Source organism: Limulus polyphemus, unplaced genomic scaffold (genome assembly GCF_000517525.1).
Source record: "Limulus polyphemus unplaced genomic scaffold, Limulus_polyphemus-2.1.2 Scaffold333, whole genome shotgun sequence".
NCBI lineage: Eukaryota > Metazoa > Arthropoda > Merostomata > Xiphosura > Limulidae > Limulus > Limulus polyphemus.
In genome coordinates this window covers 486,710-506,220 of record NW_013665943.1, presented here as the reverse complement: position 1 = coordinate 506,220, position 19,511 = coordinate 486,710, and the positions used below count along the sequence as shown (strand labels likewise).

Sequence of the window (19,511 nt, the reverse complement as noted above, 5' to 3'; positions counted from 1 at the left end):
ATGCTTCTCCACATGTAGTGTAATGTGTAATGATATATATATATATATATATATATACTGTTGTAACAGCACAAATATTAATTCTGGTTGGTGATAATACTAATTCAAAAGCCTTAGTTTAACTGAATTCTGCCCTACAACTACAGTTGTTACAAAAAAAGTTGGGACACAATAAATGATCAAGGTCAGAGCAGGAGTAAATAAGGGATATGGAAGGAAGGAAAATAACTGGAGAGAAAACATATGGCATAAACGGAAAAAACGAAAGGGAAAATACAAGGCCACTCTACAGCCAGAAATTGGTGAAAAGAATAGATCCGTGTCAAACAACCATGTAAAAAAATATATTTGAGGAAAGGAAGGGCAGAAAAGGGAGAAACCATGCCAGATAGACTAATGACAGAATATTCTCTACTAACGTTAATACATAGACACAGATGAAGAATGAACAGTGTGATACAATAGTCCCAAACCCCTTGCAAGGGACCGAATAATAGCTACATGTGAAACTGGATTGTGGGAAGGGAGAGGTGAAGCACCCCAGAGTTAGGTTGCCTGTGAGAGAAGGATAGATAATTCACGTTGTTCCTGGAGAAGGGATGAAAACCACTGAATGGTTTGGATGAGAGAAATTACTCCTTGTACAAGATTGTTGCTAGGGTATGTATAAAGGAACCTACAGTCCTTGTAATGCAGCAAGAACCCCATCCTGACAATGAGGCATCAGTGAAAACATGGACATACAGACAGGAAAAAGGAATAGGTACCCCCTACTGTCTTTTTGACCCTATCTAACCACCAGAGGAAGTCAGACTGACGGGAAGCAGTAAGGGATGTCTGCAAATCCAGAGGTTCCCTGATGAGGTGCTAATGAATCTGTTGTACCCACTGCAAGGAACGCATGGGAGCCTGACCCATAGGGATAAGAGCCTCCAGTCATGCTCAAGACCCCAAAAGAGACAGAACCTTTTGTATAGAGATATGGTGCTGTTAGTGCCCTCTGAACTAAAAACTCCATGCGTTGCAGACAAAGAAGAGACAGCCGGATTCAACTGAGATGAAAAAAAACACACCAGAAAAACAAGATATTGAGTGGAATGGATAACAGACTTCTTCATCCGATCAACTTCTCTGAGGAGAAGGTGTGTGTGTGTGAGGAAGACTCTTCAAAGGATGGAGCCAGAAAGAGCCAGTCTTTCATAAAATGATAGAAATTGAGCGTGTGAAAATGAAAGAATCGAGCAATAACCAGACCACCTGAAAGAAAATGTAGTGTGCTGATGCCAGTCCAAAAAAGAAGAGCTCATAAATGATAAGCATGATCCTCATGGACAAGACATAGAATGACGTAAAGATAAGTGTTGGACATGTCAAATTTTGTCACCCAAAGCCCTAGAAGAAGGCCCCTCTGAGGGGCAGGTTGGATTCCAAAGTGAACCAAGGCATGTCGAGGAAATGATTCAGATGGGAGGGATCGATCACAGAATGCTAATCCCCTGTCTTCTTTGGGACAACAAAAAGTCAGGAGAAACCTGTCTGATGGGTCCCTTGATGAGAAGGATGTGAACTTCATCTGTGAGAAACTGGCAGAAAACTGGATTTTAAGGAGGAAAGGAACTTGGAAAGGTGGGAGGTGTGGGGAAAATGAGAGTCCTGAAAAAAACTCCAATGATCCAAGGGTATTCACCAGTAATGCTGATATTGTACAGGACATTGGTGAACAATGGTACAACATGTAGACATGGTCCAGGAAGAGTGAACCAGTAAAGGAGAAGAAGAAGGAGGATGGGAAACGGGAAGTAAGGGAAGATAGAGAAGGTTGAAATTTAACAGAATCAACACAAGACTCCAAAGTGTCTGGAAGCCCAACAAAGATAATAGATCTCAGAAAAGGAGCTATTTGAAAGTCTCACAAGATGTCCATATCATTCTGATCAAGATCCTTAGATAATGGCAGAATTGCTTATAGATAGGGAGATCCCTTGGCCTGCATGAAAGAAGCCATCTCCCAATGAACTATGGCCAACACTTCCTCCATTGATAATGCCACACCTACAATCGTTATCACAGGCTATTGAATGCTGGTACAGTAAGTATCCATTGTAGTCATAATATCAAAATGAGAATACAAAAATATTGACTGACTGTTAGTAATTGAGTGAGAAATAGAATTCACAATCAAATAAATAAAACCAACTTGGAAATGCAAAATTCAGTAACTGAATATTTTCAAAACACATGAAGAAAATAATGTCTGAAATCAAGCATTAGGTCATAACACTGTTGTGTCAAATCCTATTGGTGGAGAGTTGTCACATGCAAGTTTGCATGCGGAACCACATGGTACATACGTGGAACTAGGTGGGAGTTAAAGGCTATTGGTGAGTGAAAATTTGTGCACTAGAGAGCAGTGAAATTGAGAACAGCTGTAACTGTGAGAGGAGGTAAGTAATCATATCAGAATTAGTTACACTCAGGAGGAAGCCTTCATGATACACCACCCCAGATGCTAGAAACTGGTAAGTGGTAAGGACTCCTGTATTCCACTGGAAGAGGGGGAAATAACGTAGTACGGAGTCTGTAGGAATGCAACACCATAAGACAGTGCAAAAGGTTAACCATGAAAACCCTATTTTAAAAAGTAGGCTGGTCCTAATTTATTTAACCAGGACAAGAGGGATAGCAAGTGATCCCAACACTGCTTTACTCATGATAGTAAAATAAATGTATGAGGCATAGACCACATGCCCACCTGCACGACCTCCTCTAATGGAAGGTGGAAGTGAGCAGCCAGGAAAAGGGTATGATGATGAACCTGGAGGGAGGAAACATGGAAGATACAATGAGAATTCTCAAATAATGACACATAAGCAAGACAAATAAGATGATGCTTTCATCTAGTAAGGGTGACAAGAGAGAAAGACCATGGGCAAATGAAGAGTACCAGGGTATAAAAAGTCGGGAACAGGAGTCATGGAATAAAGATGTGTGGGCAATATAATAATGCAGAGCATGTACCAGATAAAGAAGATTATTTGGATCAGAATGGGAATACAAGTGTGAAATGGACAGAAGATAAATAGGAGTGAAGGTGATATCTTCTTCACATGCAGCTTTTTTTTGAAAAAAAAACTACAATCCTGATAAAGGAAGACATATGTATGATTATGAAGAATACGGAAAACATCAATAGCAGAGATATCATACTGACAATGTTTGCACATCAAGAGAAGTAATAAATAAGTATTAAGAGAGTGGTGGTATATAGAGAAAAATGCTAAAGGTTCAAATGGAGGAAGAAGGGTAAGAGTATGAAGGACAACATTGAGATTCCAATATAGTAGGGGAACAAGATGAGGCAGAGAAATCAGACAAAAAGAATGAAACAGGATAGAAATAGAGAGGAAAAAACATGGTGGAAGCAGGAAAAAGAAAAGTATTGGACAAGGCCACTATATAGCCCACAGTGGTAGAAACGTTGGAGAAGTGGGAAACACTTGACTGAGAAGGAGAGAAGCCATTACACAAAGACCAACAATGGAAAAATGTGTCATTTACACTGGTAAATCAGCAAAGAAGAACAGACTGAGTGATAAAGAAGGAAGGATACCAACATAGAGAGTCTGGATTGGCTCACAAAAGACTGAGCAAAATCCACATGTGAAGATGGAGTGTGGCTACAATGGGATGATATACGGAGAACTGAAATTGCTGTAGAAGGGATTGAAAAAGTGGTAGAGGTGTTGGAGGAAATGATTGAAGGAGGGACAAGAGTAGTAACTTTGTTGTGCAGGCCAGAATAAGATAATGAGAAGGAATCGACACAGATTGGTTTGTATAGAAGAGAGAGCGTGGGGAAGAAGATGGATGGGAGAATAAGCATACATGTAAAGATTGGTCCAATCCATCCACAACTAAACTGAAAGATGCTGAACCATATACCATAAGAGAGGAAAATTTGGTATTGAGCTGGGTGGCAAATGCGTCTAGAAGGGGGTACCCAGCTGGAAACTTAACCATGGAACATGTGGAGCAAGAGACCACTCCATCAGTAGAATTGTCAAGACAAGAGAGCTGATCTGTCACAAAATTCAGGGCACCCGGAATATGACAAACCAGAAAACAGACTGTCTGAGATTGGGCCCAGAAAATGAGATTCAGTGTTTCAAAACAAAGTGAATTAGTTCAGGTCCCCCTTTAATGATTGATGTAAGAGACAATAGTCGAATTTTGAAATGGATCATGTCCAGATGGTCCTGTACTACTGGAAGGAAATGACCCAATGCCTGACAAACAGCTATTAGTTCCAAAAGGTAATGTGTTAGGAAGATTCTACCTCTGGCCGACTATCTCTTGAGAATTCAAATATGTCCTCCTCCCCCATCCTACAAGAGAAGCATTTGTAAATAGATGAAAACTGGGATGGGTAGGAGGCAGAAGAATGGCAACTGAAGTGTTGCCACTTGCTACCAGGTAAAGTTGACTTGAGGGAGAGAGAAAGGTGGATAGAAGAGTCCAAGGGATCCGAAGTTAGATTCTGTTGATGATGCAGCACCCACTGAAAACAATACATGTGTGCACAACCCAAGGGACGAGGGATTCCATGAAAGGCCAGGTCCTGAAAAGAGAAAGAACCTTATATGCAGAAAGAGAAGAAGTCTTGGCCTTGGACACCTAAAGCTCCATATTTTTTGAACAAAGAGGAAAAGGCTAGACCCTGCTGAGGTAGGTGTTGAGAAATACCACCAGATGAATAAGATATTGTGTGGGGGTAAGATGGGACTTCTCCAGATTGATAAACCCATATGAGTCGCTTCTTATAGGAAATGTGTATGGTTGTGAGAGGCTTGTTGTGAAAGAACCAGTCATGCAAATAATGGTGAAACCTCAAACCCTGGTCGTGAATATGGCAGGTAAAGGCTCTGACATTGCAACAGAAGATGTTTAGTGCCAATGCCAGACTGAATAGTATATTGCAGAACTGAAACATCTGACCCCCATAAACAAACCAAAGATAATGTCTGGATGCAGGAACAATAGGGATATAAAGATAAGCATCCGAGCTATTGACCTTGATCATTGTTTGTTTGAAGTTAAGCACAGAGCTTCAGAATGGGCTATCTGTGCTCTGCCCACAATGGGTATTGATGCCCGGTTTCTAGCATTGTAAGTCCGCAGACATACCGCTGTGCCACTGGGGGGCGTAGGAAGTGTAAAGTTTTGATGCCATTCATTTTAAGTTAATAATTAACCTGTAAATTACCAACTTGTTGTTTAGACTGATCAGTGCTGGTTATGTCTGCATATTACATCACATTGAGTGAATTCATATTTCAGACAGTTACAAAACTCAAGATAAATAAATTACCAATTTGTTGTTTAGATTGATCAGTGCTGGTTATGTCTGCATATTACATCACATTGAGTGAATTCATATTCATACAGTTACAAAACTCAAGATAAATAAATTACCAACTTGTTGTTTAGACTGATCAGTGCTGGTTATGTCTGCATATTACATCACATTGAGTGAATTTATATTTCAGACAGTTACAAAACTCAAGATAAATAACCAAAACAAATTGAGTGAAATCACTCATTTTCTGTTAATAATAAATACACACCCCAGAACTTAATGACTGGAATTAATTACAGTATTGTTGGTATTTTTATTTAAAATGTTTTATGTGATTCATGTGTTAGGAGGAACCTTGTAACCAATAAGGTTCATAAAGTTTTTAGAAAAATATGTAAATATTGTAGCTTTATGCTACAACATGACATCAATTAATCTAAGGCTTTTAAACATTTGGGCAACTATTTCAATACATATACTATTAAATTATACTATTTTTTTACACTAATAGACTTTAAGCTTATCCTTAAAAACACAAATAATGTAAAATAAATATTTGAAAACAAAATATATATTTATTGACAAATAATGAAACATAACACTTACAGTAGGAGCATCAGCTAATGAAGATGTAAGGTTAAGATCAGTACTATATGGAACTCCACGTTTATCCATCTCCTGCTGCCAATTCTTTAGCAGTAAGTTGCGAAATTCTTGGTTAAATGGTCCACAGTAGGACAGAAATCCCGTGCAAAGCAAGGCATCTCCAGTTGTTCTTGTTAAGATATAAAATATGATATTTGAATTTCAAAGATTAAGAGAAATAATACACCTTTTGCACTGAGAAAAAAATTAGATGTAAGAACTATGTTTGAAATACTAATATTCATAATATATTTATCTAAGAAAGAAGTTTCCTGTAGTTTTATTGTGGAATGAAATTAATCATAGTTCTAAGCTTTTAGATGAAATTTATTTAGACATTTTTATAATGAGTAATGTTCTCATGGTACAGTAAACACAAAATATTATGATGTTCTCATGTGAATATCTTGAAAGTCTACAGTTCACCTCTCATCATCAATATGTGGGTCAAGCATAAATAATTTTTGTTATTTCAATAAAAAGAATAAATCAACTGACAAATTAAACCATATCTGTCATGCTACATCTCAGTGCTGAATTTTATTGGTATAAAGTTTCATATACAAATGTTTACTACAAAACACAATCAAGTAAATAGAAATACCATTTTCAAAGGTTTAAGCATTATTTTTGTTCATGCAGGGATTATAACTTCATCAGCAATTAGTACATAATTTCAATTTGCTTATTCATTGGCATTATTTATTTATATTTTTCATCTGAAAATATTTTGCCGATTTTGCTATAAAATGACTATAAATAGGGAGTTAATGGTATCAAAGCTAAATTTTAATCAAACTTCATTCCATATTTCGACTGCTACTCTTTAATTCTTCAACATGGATATTCAAAAACTGTTTACCCTGTCAGATGCAGGTATATCACCTTTTATACATATTTTAATGATATAAGGTTTTTTAAATCTTTTCGAATATGTATAGCTTCTGTGCTGTAATGGCAGCAACAGGTGGCTCAGGAAGTCATCTAGATTACCCTGTTCTAGTTGCTTTGTCTATTTCTTCTCTAATTGGTAATGTCTCTTCAGCACAAGAGGATATTGTATTAATATGCAGCATCCAGGTTAAAACGATAGGCACAGCAATATCCTTTGCTAGCCAGTTATAACATTGACTAAATGTAACAGCTGACCAATACTATGAGAGAACAAAAGTCATGAGTTTCTGTTGTTGACAGGACAACGAAATCAAGTTTACCTGTTCAATTCAAGCATACTTTCCTCAGCCAGTTTCTACTAGGAGATTGTAAAGTGAAGACTTCTTTTAAGAACGTTGTACTTAGTTCTAAATAGACTAATCCTGAGGGAAAGAAAGCATGGAGCTAAACACAGTCATTTCATTTGTGTAAGTACACATCCTATTTTTCACTTAATTGTTTTAATTAAAGATTTTGTTCATTTATTCAAATTTGTTCAGACTTGTTATTTTACTCATATTTTAATTTAATGAAAGAATGACATTTTCTGTATGTAGAGGTACCTACAGCTGGAGAGAAGGTTATATGGGAGAGATGTTAAGTCTAGAAGTTGTTTTATGGCAACGTGGCATTTGCTAAAGCTGCAAAGGTCCAGGACATCGGTCAGCCCGCAACCACTCAAGAAGATTTGCTTATGTTTGGTGCACCCAGATTACCAGCATGGTTTCATGCCTTGCAAGTTCAAGATTGCATAAGGAGGTTTCTACTGAACTCCCAGGATGTTTCTAGTCAGAACAAAGCAGCTCCACCTCTGCTTGAGGCCATCAGTAAGTAATGGAAATATACTGGATGTGTTGCTGAATGATGATTTCCACCAGTTAAAGTTGTCTCGCTGGCAAATGGGGCAAGGAGCACCCATGGGCTGAGGTATCTTTCAGGGTTAAAAGAAATACTTGCAACTGAAAGGGAGAGTTTATGTTACAGATTTGACACAGTAAAGAATCAGATGATCCACCAGGCTGAGTTCAAGGCCCAAAGAAAGATTTACACTGAGGAACAGATCACCTATTCAGAGTATCTGTGCTGATTGCACAAGAAGACATATGTGACAATGGCCTTAGCAAATAGAGAGAACATCTTGGTCTATAAGTTCATTGAGGATCTTTCCAATGAGTTTATGTGAGAGTTTGTTGGTTTGTTTGTAAGTTAACCACAAAGCTAAACAACGGGCTATCTGTGCTGTGCTGTGCCCACTACTCAGCAAGAATATTGAAAGCTGGTTTTTATTGTTATAAGTCTTCAGACTCACCACTGAGCCAGTGGAGGGCTTTATGTGAGTGCACCTGGGAGATAGGGAGATCATCGCTCTCATGCAAGCCATATACATCACAACATACATGAAGTGATTATTTTAAACAAGCCATCAGGGAGGAAAAAGCATGCAGTAACAGATGTATTTCCACTGCAGCAAGCTAAATCCAAGCAGAGGGTTAACAACCAGCCACCTCCCCACAATGGAAATGAAAGGTAACCAAACTGGTCTCTAGTCAGAGGGCAGGGCTATGCAGGTCCTCCTAAGAGGTACTTGCCACAGCAATGTCTGTTTCCAGATTATATATCATAACAAGGTCAGCCCATGGGATACATAATGCAGCCACAGCCAATGCCTGGATATTGTTAAGGACAGGAAGATTTAAGCATCTGTTATGTTTATGGACTTGTGACGTACTGGTGAAAGAACTATATGCAGTTTGCAGCACAGCAAAGATAATAAAGCTATCGGTTCCAGTTGATGTCTCAGCAGTTGTCTGCCAACCCATAACATCAGTACTTTGCTGATCAGCAAAGCTGGCAAGAATATTAATATCAGCCATCAAATCAGCAAGTTCAGGATGACCATCAACAAGTGATAGATGCAGTGGCAAATGCTCCAGAAAACTGATGGAGCCAAAGTCAGGCTTGACGATTGGTTTAGGAAAGTTCGGACAATACTGAACTATATTTAACAGGTTATGGAAGTGGATATATTATCGATTACTGCATTCATGAATATTCTACAATCTTGGAGAATTGGCAGGGGTTTCGCCATATGTTAGTAAAACGGTAAGCTAGGCACGTTTTTACATATAAGCTCAGTTCCAACAAATGTTGTCATTAAAATAAATATATAACAAATTTGTTACATGCAATACATATCTGACACTATAAGTTACACATAATTTTAAATATAAATTTAATCTAAGCAACATTCATATTAAAAATAAATACATAACAAATTTGTTATATGCACCAGTTGCTTTTGAGTGACTGGTGAAACTTAAACTCAGAAGCTGCAATGGGAGAGATGCCAAACTTATAATGACCTATTTAATCATACTTTTGAGTCAGCATCTGAGAACTTGAATATGGTATTCAAGCATATAAAAAAAGCAGGATTGAAGATGAAATAGGGAAGTGTTAGCTCATGCAAATGGAAGTGGAGTTTTCTCAGTCACATTGTAAAGAAAGATGGAATGTCTATGGATCTGGCTCAAATAGTAATGGAGTGGGATTAGCTTTGACCCATGCTGAAGTTTGGAGTTTCCTTGGTTTAAGGTTATACTACTTACAATTTGTTGGGGTAATTCTTGAAGATAGCAGCACCATTGTTGGCTCTCATAAAATTGAAAGTGCACTTTAGATGAATTGAGGAATGAGATAAAGCATTAAGATCCCTAAAGTTGTAATATTCTCATCAGGACTGTGAATTTCACCTGAATACTGATCCCAGTGACAATAGAGTTAAAGCAGTGTGATTATAGTTGCAAGACGAAGTAGAATGTGTAATTGCATATAATAGTTGCATGCTGACAGCTCCTAAATGCAGACACTATACAATGAAGAAAGAGATGTTTGCAGTTGTAGTCTTTGTCAAACCCTATTTATGTATTAGGAAGTTAACCATCCAGATGCATCATATTTTGCTAAAATAGCAAGTAAACTTTAAAAATCCAGAAGGGATGACAGCATGTTGGATAACAATACTGCAATAATTGTTCATTTCCCAGGCTTGCAGCATGGAAACAAAAACAGACTATACTGCCACATGATGAGACCTAGTACATTGTTGGAATATCAATTTCATGGTCACCATGTGTGACTTAAAACCATGGCCATTTTAACCATAGAAAAGGCTGACTACGAGGTAGAGGACTTCATCAAAGGACAGATGACCAATGACAGATGTTTCAGGAGCTCTGGGAGGAGCAATTGAAGGACCCTGACCTACTGTGAATGTTACTTGATGTTCAGTAAGGTCAAGCTTGACTAATACTAGAAAAGGAGTGTAGCACTGACACAAGTAACCCATGGCACCTGTGCAAGAAGTTGCAAGAGCAAGTAGGTGAGCTCTACCATTGTTACCAGCCCCAAAGGCATGGCCTTACAAGAGTGCTGCAACTAGTGGTCTCAAGAGTTCTAAAGCAAGAAATATTCTGGAGTTTGCACAAACAAAGACTGACGGGAATCATGGTGTAATCTGCAATTGAAAATTGTCATAAAATGTTAGTTTTTCAACACTGGTGTGAAAACTGTATAGTGTGCAACAACAGCAGATAAAGGGTACATTCCAACAGGGAATTGTAGGTTCACCTTCACAGAGAATAGCCCTGAATATTACTAACCCACTCCAACTAAATATTCGTTGTCATCGACTATTTCATGAAGTGGGCAGAAGCTTATCCACTAATTGATGTATTAGCATAGACTGTTTTGGATGTGTTAGCTGAAAACTGGATAGCATGATTCAGAGCAGTGGAGGAATTCCACATGGAGCAAAGAGCTAATTTTAACACCCAACTGTTTGCTGAGCTCTGTAAATTGTTTGGTATGGTGAAGAGTTGTACTTCCCCTTATCATTCTCAGTCTAATGGTTTAGCAGAATGGGCAATACAAAAGTGGATGTTTGCAAAGTTTATTAATCATGAGAAAACCAACTGGGACAAACACTTGCCATATAAAATGATGGCATTTAAAGCAATGGAATATGGATTAACAGGCTGTTCACTGAACCTGCTCACGATCAGACTGAAAGTGTTAGTTCCTATGGACCTGAAACATGAATCACGAGAAGTCCCTAGTGTTCCTAAGATATGTGGAGTAGCTAAGATTAATGATGATGTTTGACACACATGATTTTCCATCAATATCTTGAGAAAGCAGCATGATGACAGAAAAAGTTATGATTGCTCAATTAAAGAAAGGATATTGAAATAAAATGACTGGATAGTGTTGTGGTAATTGTCAGTTACATGAATGTAATTGGATCAGGCTGGATTGGTCCATAACTGATACTCTGACAAATTAGTTCTGTAACATATGATTTACAGGAAAGCACATAGAACACACTGACAAGCTGCACCCATAGATACAGGAGTCTAGAGAGGAAACTGATGGGTCAGAGAAGAATGAAGACAACATCTTGAGTCATCTGAACTTACTTGCTATTGAAGAGGAAGTTGCAAATACTTATCTGGTGGTCTTCAACAAACGAGATGAAGAGTTATGGAACTGGAAGTGACTAACAGCTCTGACTGGCAGATGGAACACCAATGTTTACCTATTGATCAATATGGCTGGGACTGATCATAATAGTTAGGATGGCTAGGTAGTTGGAAGAGTACTGATGAAAAGGGTGTAGTGACTCCTTTTCTGAGCCCCTTCTGATAACATGAAAAAGTAAGTATGCACAATGTTGTGTGGTTGTGGCTTGATCATCAGAGCTAGAACAATCTTTAAGTTGAGAGTTTAATGATTGAAAGGAAGTAGTATCCCTTGTTTTCCAAGATATCAGGTGAGGCATATTGTAATGTATACATTACTTTGTGTGCTTTCCATATGATTATTAAAAGCTAGGATGATTACGTAGTTGGAACACTGCTAACCGAACAGTTATTGTGAATCCTTGCTTTATGAGCCATCAAGTAGTATTGTGTATGTACTATATTCTTGAGTTACTGCTCAATCATCATAGCTAACACAGTCATTAGATTGCAAAACTAATGATTGGAAAGAAATAACATTCCTTTCTTACTGAACTATCAAGTAGAAATATCTAGTAGACTGTATGGACTACATTTTGTGGCTGCTACTCAATTTTTAACAGTTAGAGCAGTCACTGTTATATATGATTATGGACCGAATGGAAGCCGTGTTCCTTGCTTTCCAAGCTATTGAGTGATATTAATATGCAATGTATATAGTATATAATATAAAATCATCACTCAATTAACAACACTTAGGATGATCAGAGTAATTGAAAGGGCAGTATGACCCCCTTGCTTTGCAAAGTGTTTAGTGTTTAGTAGACTTTCAGTTCAAAAATCTGGATTCATCTGAATTTTTACCAGTGATTATTTCATGAAGCCTGAAATAAAAATGAGTTTGATGGCCCATAGATGATACTACTGTTGCTATCAAGAGTAGCTTTGGAAGGTAGCTCAAACATTACCAAGATTGGTCATACAGTAGCCAGAAGCAACTGTACAAACTACTAAAGTACATGAAGAAACATAACAGCAGCATATGTATATGATAATGTATGTATATAAATAAACACATGTGTGACAACCAGCATGTATTTAAAACATTACACAGATTTTTCATAAATATTTTAAGCAAATTTAAGTAAACGAAGCAACTACACACAAATTGGTCATAAATAATAAAAAGACAGAAGGATATATACAGAAAACAATGACAGAATGGAGATAGATGATATGATTTCGATGTTAGGAAGTAATGAATATGAGGTTTACTGTGGTGAATGACTGCAAAAGCATTACTGGAAAGTGCCATGTAACTGTGATTTTCATTAATACTGAGAGAATGTTTCAACTTTGACATTGAGACATTCTGCAGGCTTGTGGATTTTTCCTGGAAGAGAGAGTAGTAACAAAGAGATTCACTCTATGGAAAGAGAATACATAGTTTTACCTGATATTTCTTATAAGCATAGTGCAATATTAATGAATGAGTGAAACTGTTAGTAGTATATGAAATTCACAAATAATGGCTTTGAGATCATAACAGTACCTATGTGTGGTGTACTCAGTGTTTTGTTTAGTTGTGATAGGAATATTTTCAGTCATTCGGGTAGAAATATTTTAAAAAAGCATATAGTTTAACTGAATTCTTTCTTAATGAATATTTTGAGACATGCAGATTGAAATATTTTTAAAAAGCAAATGATTTAAATTTATTGACATTGTTTCATTACAAAATGCAGTTTTGAAGCATGAATATACTGGTTGTAAGTGTAACAGAGAGAGAGAGATGTTAGATACCACTCACATGGTGAAACTTTGTAATTCACACCATAACTGTTACACAATTTATAAGAAAGTCCCTAAGAAAAGACAATGAGAGTGTTGGCAGAGACTATTAAAGGTAAGATTAGCAGCACATAACCTGAGTCAGCTCAAATGTGTAGGACCTGAGCAATCTCGACCTTCATTCCTTCCTACTGGAACTGAGCTTTGTCTTTGTGCAACTAAACAGGAGTTTGGTATGCATTTTCCCATTGTCCAACAGGGGCAACAGAAGGCAGCAAGGACACAGGTAGCTAGACAGTCAAATGAAAGCCCATAGAAACAAAGGGATTGAGAAGTCCTTGAGTTCCTTGTGCACATGTTTTACGGACAATAATGGGAATGAGTACATGTTTAGCCTATAAATGTGTTGTTTGACCAGTTCCTAGTTCATGGTTGAAAATAAGCATTACAAAAACCCTCTTAACCTATACATTCAGCTAAATCTTTGACCATTGAGAACTCAGTCAAACTTTGTATTTGAATCCAAACTTTCAGTATCTAAGGTCAAATTCTAGCCACAATCAGTTTCTTATTTTCAACTTTGAACTTCAACTAGCCAGTATTATAGTGAATCCTGTTCGAGAAGTCTTTCTTTTCTTTATAGTGAAGTATGAATCCCTCAAAATCATCATCATATAAAGCAACCAAGTTCTTGCAGGATTCACAGGACTTCTTCCTGAGTGAGGAGACAAGTGAAGCTGCCAAAGCTAGATTCTCCAGACTTAGTCTGACCTACTTAGTACCTGAGCTCATAGATGAAGATACTTTACTAGCTGATGCATCTGACATGGGAGAGCTCACAGTATCTGTGGTTGGGTTGGGCATGCAGTCTTTAGTGGCTGCACTATCACCTTTGATGGCAGAGAATCCATACTCTGAGAAGAGCAGCATTCCTGCAACCAGGAACCCAACAATAGCAATATCATCTATGACTCTGGAAGATCCTAGCTTTCAAGCTGCCCAGCAGCCTTCATTATAGTCACTCCTGATGACACAACTGAAGTAGGAGACTAAGCCTAATGAAGACAGGGCCTAGTGACTTGTCTCATTGGAGGATGCACCACCACTTTAAAAGGAAAGCATCAGATGTGCTTACACCTTCAATTGAACTACTACATCTAAGAGCCAAAGTAGAGCTTCCTGGAACTAGGTGCATCCTAATAAAAAAGATGAATCCAAAACAAGAAATTCCATTCAAATCAGCATAGGAATAACATACAACCCAACACTCGAGCAGATTCTAGTGCTGAAAAGGTACCATCAGGAAATGACTGCTAAATCAACAGAAGCATGAATCCTGTACAACAGAGAGAAGAGGTTAACCCCTCAAACATGGTACAAGGACATGTTCTGCCTATGGTTCAGGTTTGTTGACACTGAGATAGCCCTCAGTAAAGACTAAGATGATCCAAAGACCTTGAAAGCAGCCAACCAAAAGATAACAGTGGCCATGTAGAATCTGCTGGAAGGGTTTAGATGAGAGATGCCTCAAACAGTCTTTAGGGATAGTGTATATTTTGTAATATAGATTTAAAGCACTGTAATTTGTTTTGAATATTTTGTATTTTAATTTTAATCTAGAGTGCCCTCTGAATTACACACTCAGTAGTGCAAATGGAAGACAGGGTCTAACAATTTTGTAAGTGTATTCCTTTTGTTTTATACATATGTAATGATGATGTTCTTGCTCTGTAATGTATGTGAGCATGTTCGAAAGAGGAATTTAGAAATTCCCTTATGTATATATTTCTTTTCTATAATTTCATGTACAATGTATGTATGTTTAATGTACTACTAATCTCTCACGCATATCTACTTGTGAGTGACAAGTGGTAAGTTTTCATTATATTATTCAGGTTTTTTGTCTTTTTAATGTGAAAAGTTTTTATGTTAAAAATTCTCTATTAGTTTGGTTACTTTAGTCTTATTGTATGCTTTATCTGTGTTAAAGTTTTTTTAGAGGGGGCAGCTCTAACTTATTGTTAAAGGTAAAATAAAAAATGAATTTTCGTGACTGGGTTTTTTTTACATTAGTCTGTCCATTCTTACAGTGGAAAGTGTACCTCTGCATTTTATTTATTCCCTTTTTTAATTTTAAAGTTTAATTTGTTTGATTGTGTGAACCTTTGCATTGCTATTTTGTATTATGCCTGGTAGATGGAATATTCTTAACAATTTTGGGTGCTATGGCTGCAGAAATTTTATTTTTAAAGTTATACCTTTTATAATTTGTTGATGAATGGTATAATTTTTGATTGTTTTATTTGAAAGGTCATAAAGTTGAGATTTGTTATGAGTAATGGTTTGTTTTGGATTTACACTAAACATCTTGATTTAGGATTTTATTCAAATCTCCATCATTGTTATATAAAGCTGGTTTAACCACCTATATAAAATTGATAGCATTAGACCTATTTTATTTACTTATACAAGTATAATAAACAGACTCACCTTTCAATTTGTGCTGTAAACTCCTTGCTTTGTTCAGTCCATCTTTCTTTTTCACCAGATAAACCATTAATCAATGTTTCTGCTGCTATCATCTTCCTTTTACATCTTTTAGCATCATCAATTAAATCCTAAGAAACATAAATTACATTTCATCTTTCTAGTAGAAGTAGTACCTTATGTATTAGCAGTTACATCATCTATTTAGAGATTAAAACTCGTTTACAAAGATTTCATATTGTAAAATACTGCAGTTGGATGAACATCTGATTAAAATGAAAAATATAATAACCGTTTTCTGCTTTTTTTTATAAATAACTGGAAAACAATGGAAAGGTGCACAATTAGCAGATTGAAGAATAAAATAACTTTTTTTTGCTTTTTTACAAATAACTGGAAAACAATGGAAAGGTACACATTCAGCAGATCAAAGAATACAATAAAACAAAGTAGGGAGTTCTACAGAATGTTCTGGCTTCTTCAAAGCAAAAACAAAACTTCTTTTCTTGGATGTCTGAAAAAGTTTGAAACTGTAAAAACTGCAGTTACAAAGCACCTTTTCTCTCTAGCAGACAAATCAAATTCTTGGATCAACAAAATCCAGAAGTATGTTTGTTCCATACAACAGTTGCAGAGCAGTCTTTTATAGAAATGTAAAGTAGGATACAATACAATTATACCATGAAACAGTAGATAAGTTCCTTGACAAGACTGGCTACAGAGAGTAACACCTCAGGCTGAATTTGGCACATGACCTTAACTGTACATTTAGTTCCAAACTAAAACTTTGGGAATTCAAAAATTTTGTTGAGATGAAATATACACTATAAGAGAGTAAGGTATCTAGTATTTGCATACTACAAATGTAATACACTTTTGACAAACTATATGCCTAGTATTCAACTCTATAATGAAAAAGGTAGAAACTTTATCAAAAGAAATTAACCAACATCATTAAAATCACATATGTATCTAAGGCAAATGCCCATTTGACCTTCAAATTTTCTTTTGTTTACCATTTTTAATATATCTCCTCTTATTCAGAATAAGCATTAGATAAAAAATAAATTTCAAACGTTTACTCCAATGGATGTAAAACATCACTGACTATAGCCAACTGAATTCCCTTGTTATACATCATATGTATTGACCTATTCTAGTATCCCATAAACTTCTCCTGTCATGGTGATTGACAATGCCCTGTTAACAAATAATTAATTCCTAGTATAAATGTTCTCACATCTCTGTCTGGTCAGTACATGTTGCATGAGATTCTGAGGTTAACATGAGAGTGTGAGACAAAGCCAAACTATAAAAAATTTCAAGATACTGGTGACAAACTTGAAGCATCTGCATACAGCCTTTAAGTAGGAATGCTTACTACTTAATCATAATTTTACTACTGTGTACAAATCTCAATTACTGTCACATAAGATAATCAATTAATTAAATTATTAATAGTTTCAATAATTCCAACTATCCAAGTTATGTGCAAAAAATCAATTAGCACAATTTTACTGATTAATAAGCCCCAGATTTACTTATTATCAAATTCCACTAATTACCGAGCTCTAGTACAAAAAGACAAATGGTTGTTCACAGTCTGTGGTAAGAAGTTGTCTATCCAACCACATATCCCATTTATACTGTTGTGACCTATGATTTATAGGCTAAAAGCCCTGACACTTTTGTTGAAATTCAGGTGCTTTAAAACTGCAGATTACAAGTAAAATTGACCCCTTTTGAAATAGTTATATTACAGGACTTTGATATGAAGTTCTCCAATTTTGAAATTATAGAAGCATGCAAGACATGAAATTTTAGCATTTTGAAGAGAATGAATAATTTAAGCATCCTAAAAACAAGTTAATTCAACACTAGCTACCAACTGTAGACAAGTAAATAAAGGTAAATAGTTTTGCTACCAGGAGAAAACTAGGAAAATGGCAGTCTACTACAGCAAAGTAGAAACATATCTTGAAATTGTAAGCAAAATAACTCACATGGATTTAGGCTTAAAAAATATACAGGAGAGTCATGCTCTATTTCTCCTAATCAACTTAGCTTAATGAAAGGTATGAGTAGTATCTGACTTGTCAAAAATGGAATTATGTTAATACACTAGAAAATGCATATGTCTATTTAAGTATCTGTAACAATCTGGCCTATTTATCATTTATCCTATTCATTATATAACATTTATAAAGTGGTACATACAATGTTTTTTCAAAACATTTATGGTATCTACAAGTTACATCTAGAATGATAAGATAAAGATTCAGAAAGTTGAAAGTTAACATTTTCTAACACTGAATATGTATTTCTAATAGGTACTTATGTCTCTCACCCATCTCAACCTTGATTTGCACTCTAAGCATTGCAAAAAATTTTCAACAGCACACCAGTCTTTTATACCCCTTCATTTTTGCACAATTGCAGCAACACGTGTTGATTATGTGACTATCCTCGACCAATAATACTGTGCCATCTATACTAATAGAGGTAGTTCCCCCAACCATTGCAGCACAATCCTCACTTTCGAGAATTGACAGATACAAAGCAGAAACACTGCCAAATCAGTGTGGAGAAAGAGTGGGAAGTGGGTGAAGGGAGGTAAGTACCTATCAGAAATACATTTTCTGCATTACAAAATGTTAATTTTTGAAATGGTACTACCTCTCTCACCCTAAGCTAGAATCCCATATTGCATTTGTGGAGGGGCCAGTGAAGGTGGAAAAGTAATCAAACAAGTAGAGAACAACTGCCAGGAAAGAACAGGTGTGCCACAATTATAAAAGGGAGCACAGCTATGGGGCATAGCACTACTTCTGGAACAGGTATGCTCTTTGCCTAGTAACGAACAAACTAAGACACATAGGGTGGAACATAACAGAAAGGCACGATGTCATGTAATACAGATTCTGCCCATGGATAACAGATAGTATGTAACATATCAATATATGTAACATGCGTGAGCACATGGCACAATCATAGTCAGATTTGAAGAAGGTGCCTGGAATCAGATATAAGAATACATGGCTATGGCTAAGGGAACGTAGATGTATATGAATAGGCCAACTGATGTCTGCCCAGGTAAAAAAAACATCCAAGAGAAGCTCCTTGTGATACGTCGGATTATGCCAAGTGCAGTCCATTCAGTTAAAAACATCAATGGAAGCTCCTTGCATAAGACTGTAAGATCAACAAGTGTGGTCCAACTGGGCAAAAAACATCCAGGGGAAGTGCCTTGCATAAAATTCGTATTTCATGATCAAAAAGTGTAGTCTACCCAGGCAAAACACAACTGGAAGAAGTGCCTTGGATTGAGCATACTAAAATATTGTATAATATGAAATATAATGATGATAACCCTCTTCTCACAGAGTGGGTACATATGACTATGAAGTTTGTTTTATCATACAACTCCCACTCCAGAGGAAATGTCCACAATTCAATACTCTAGCGACTGGAAACCAGAAGTGGCAAGGACTCCTGTGCTCCACTTGAAGAAAGGGGGATGATACATGTTTGGGAGTCCGTATGGAATGACACACTGGACACAGTGAAATGGGTGTCTGTAATTCCCTATTTTGAAAATCAGAAAGACCCTAATTGTAAGAATCACGGGTCAGTAGAGATGGGTTAAAAATCCCCATCTGCTTTACTCCTGAAATCCATGAGCAATTGTCTGCTATATATTATACAGTGATAATATAAAAAAAATATAGATATAGATATATGCACACCCTTAGATAAGCAGCTGGTGGTCTTACAGAAAC

At 36.5% G+C, this 19,511-nt stretch overlaps 1 protein-coding gene across 1 annotated transcript in view; it reads right to left on the bottom strand.

Annotated features, from left to right (window-relative positions):
• LOC106457450 (dynein heavy chain 8, axonemal-like) overlaps positions 1-19,511 on the bottom strand; it is a 459,787-nt gene that overhangs the window by 91,808 nt on the left and 348,468 nt on the right. Inside the window, exons 63-64 of the mRNA XM_022383398.1 lie at positions 15,736-15,863; positions 5,963-6,131 (exon numbers count right to left, since the gene is read on the bottom strand). Coding sequence (XP_022239106.1) covers positions 5,963-6,131; positions 15,736-15,863 — 297 coding nt within the window. The remainder of the gene's footprint in view (positions 1-5,962; positions 6,132-15,735; positions 15,864-19,511) is intronic.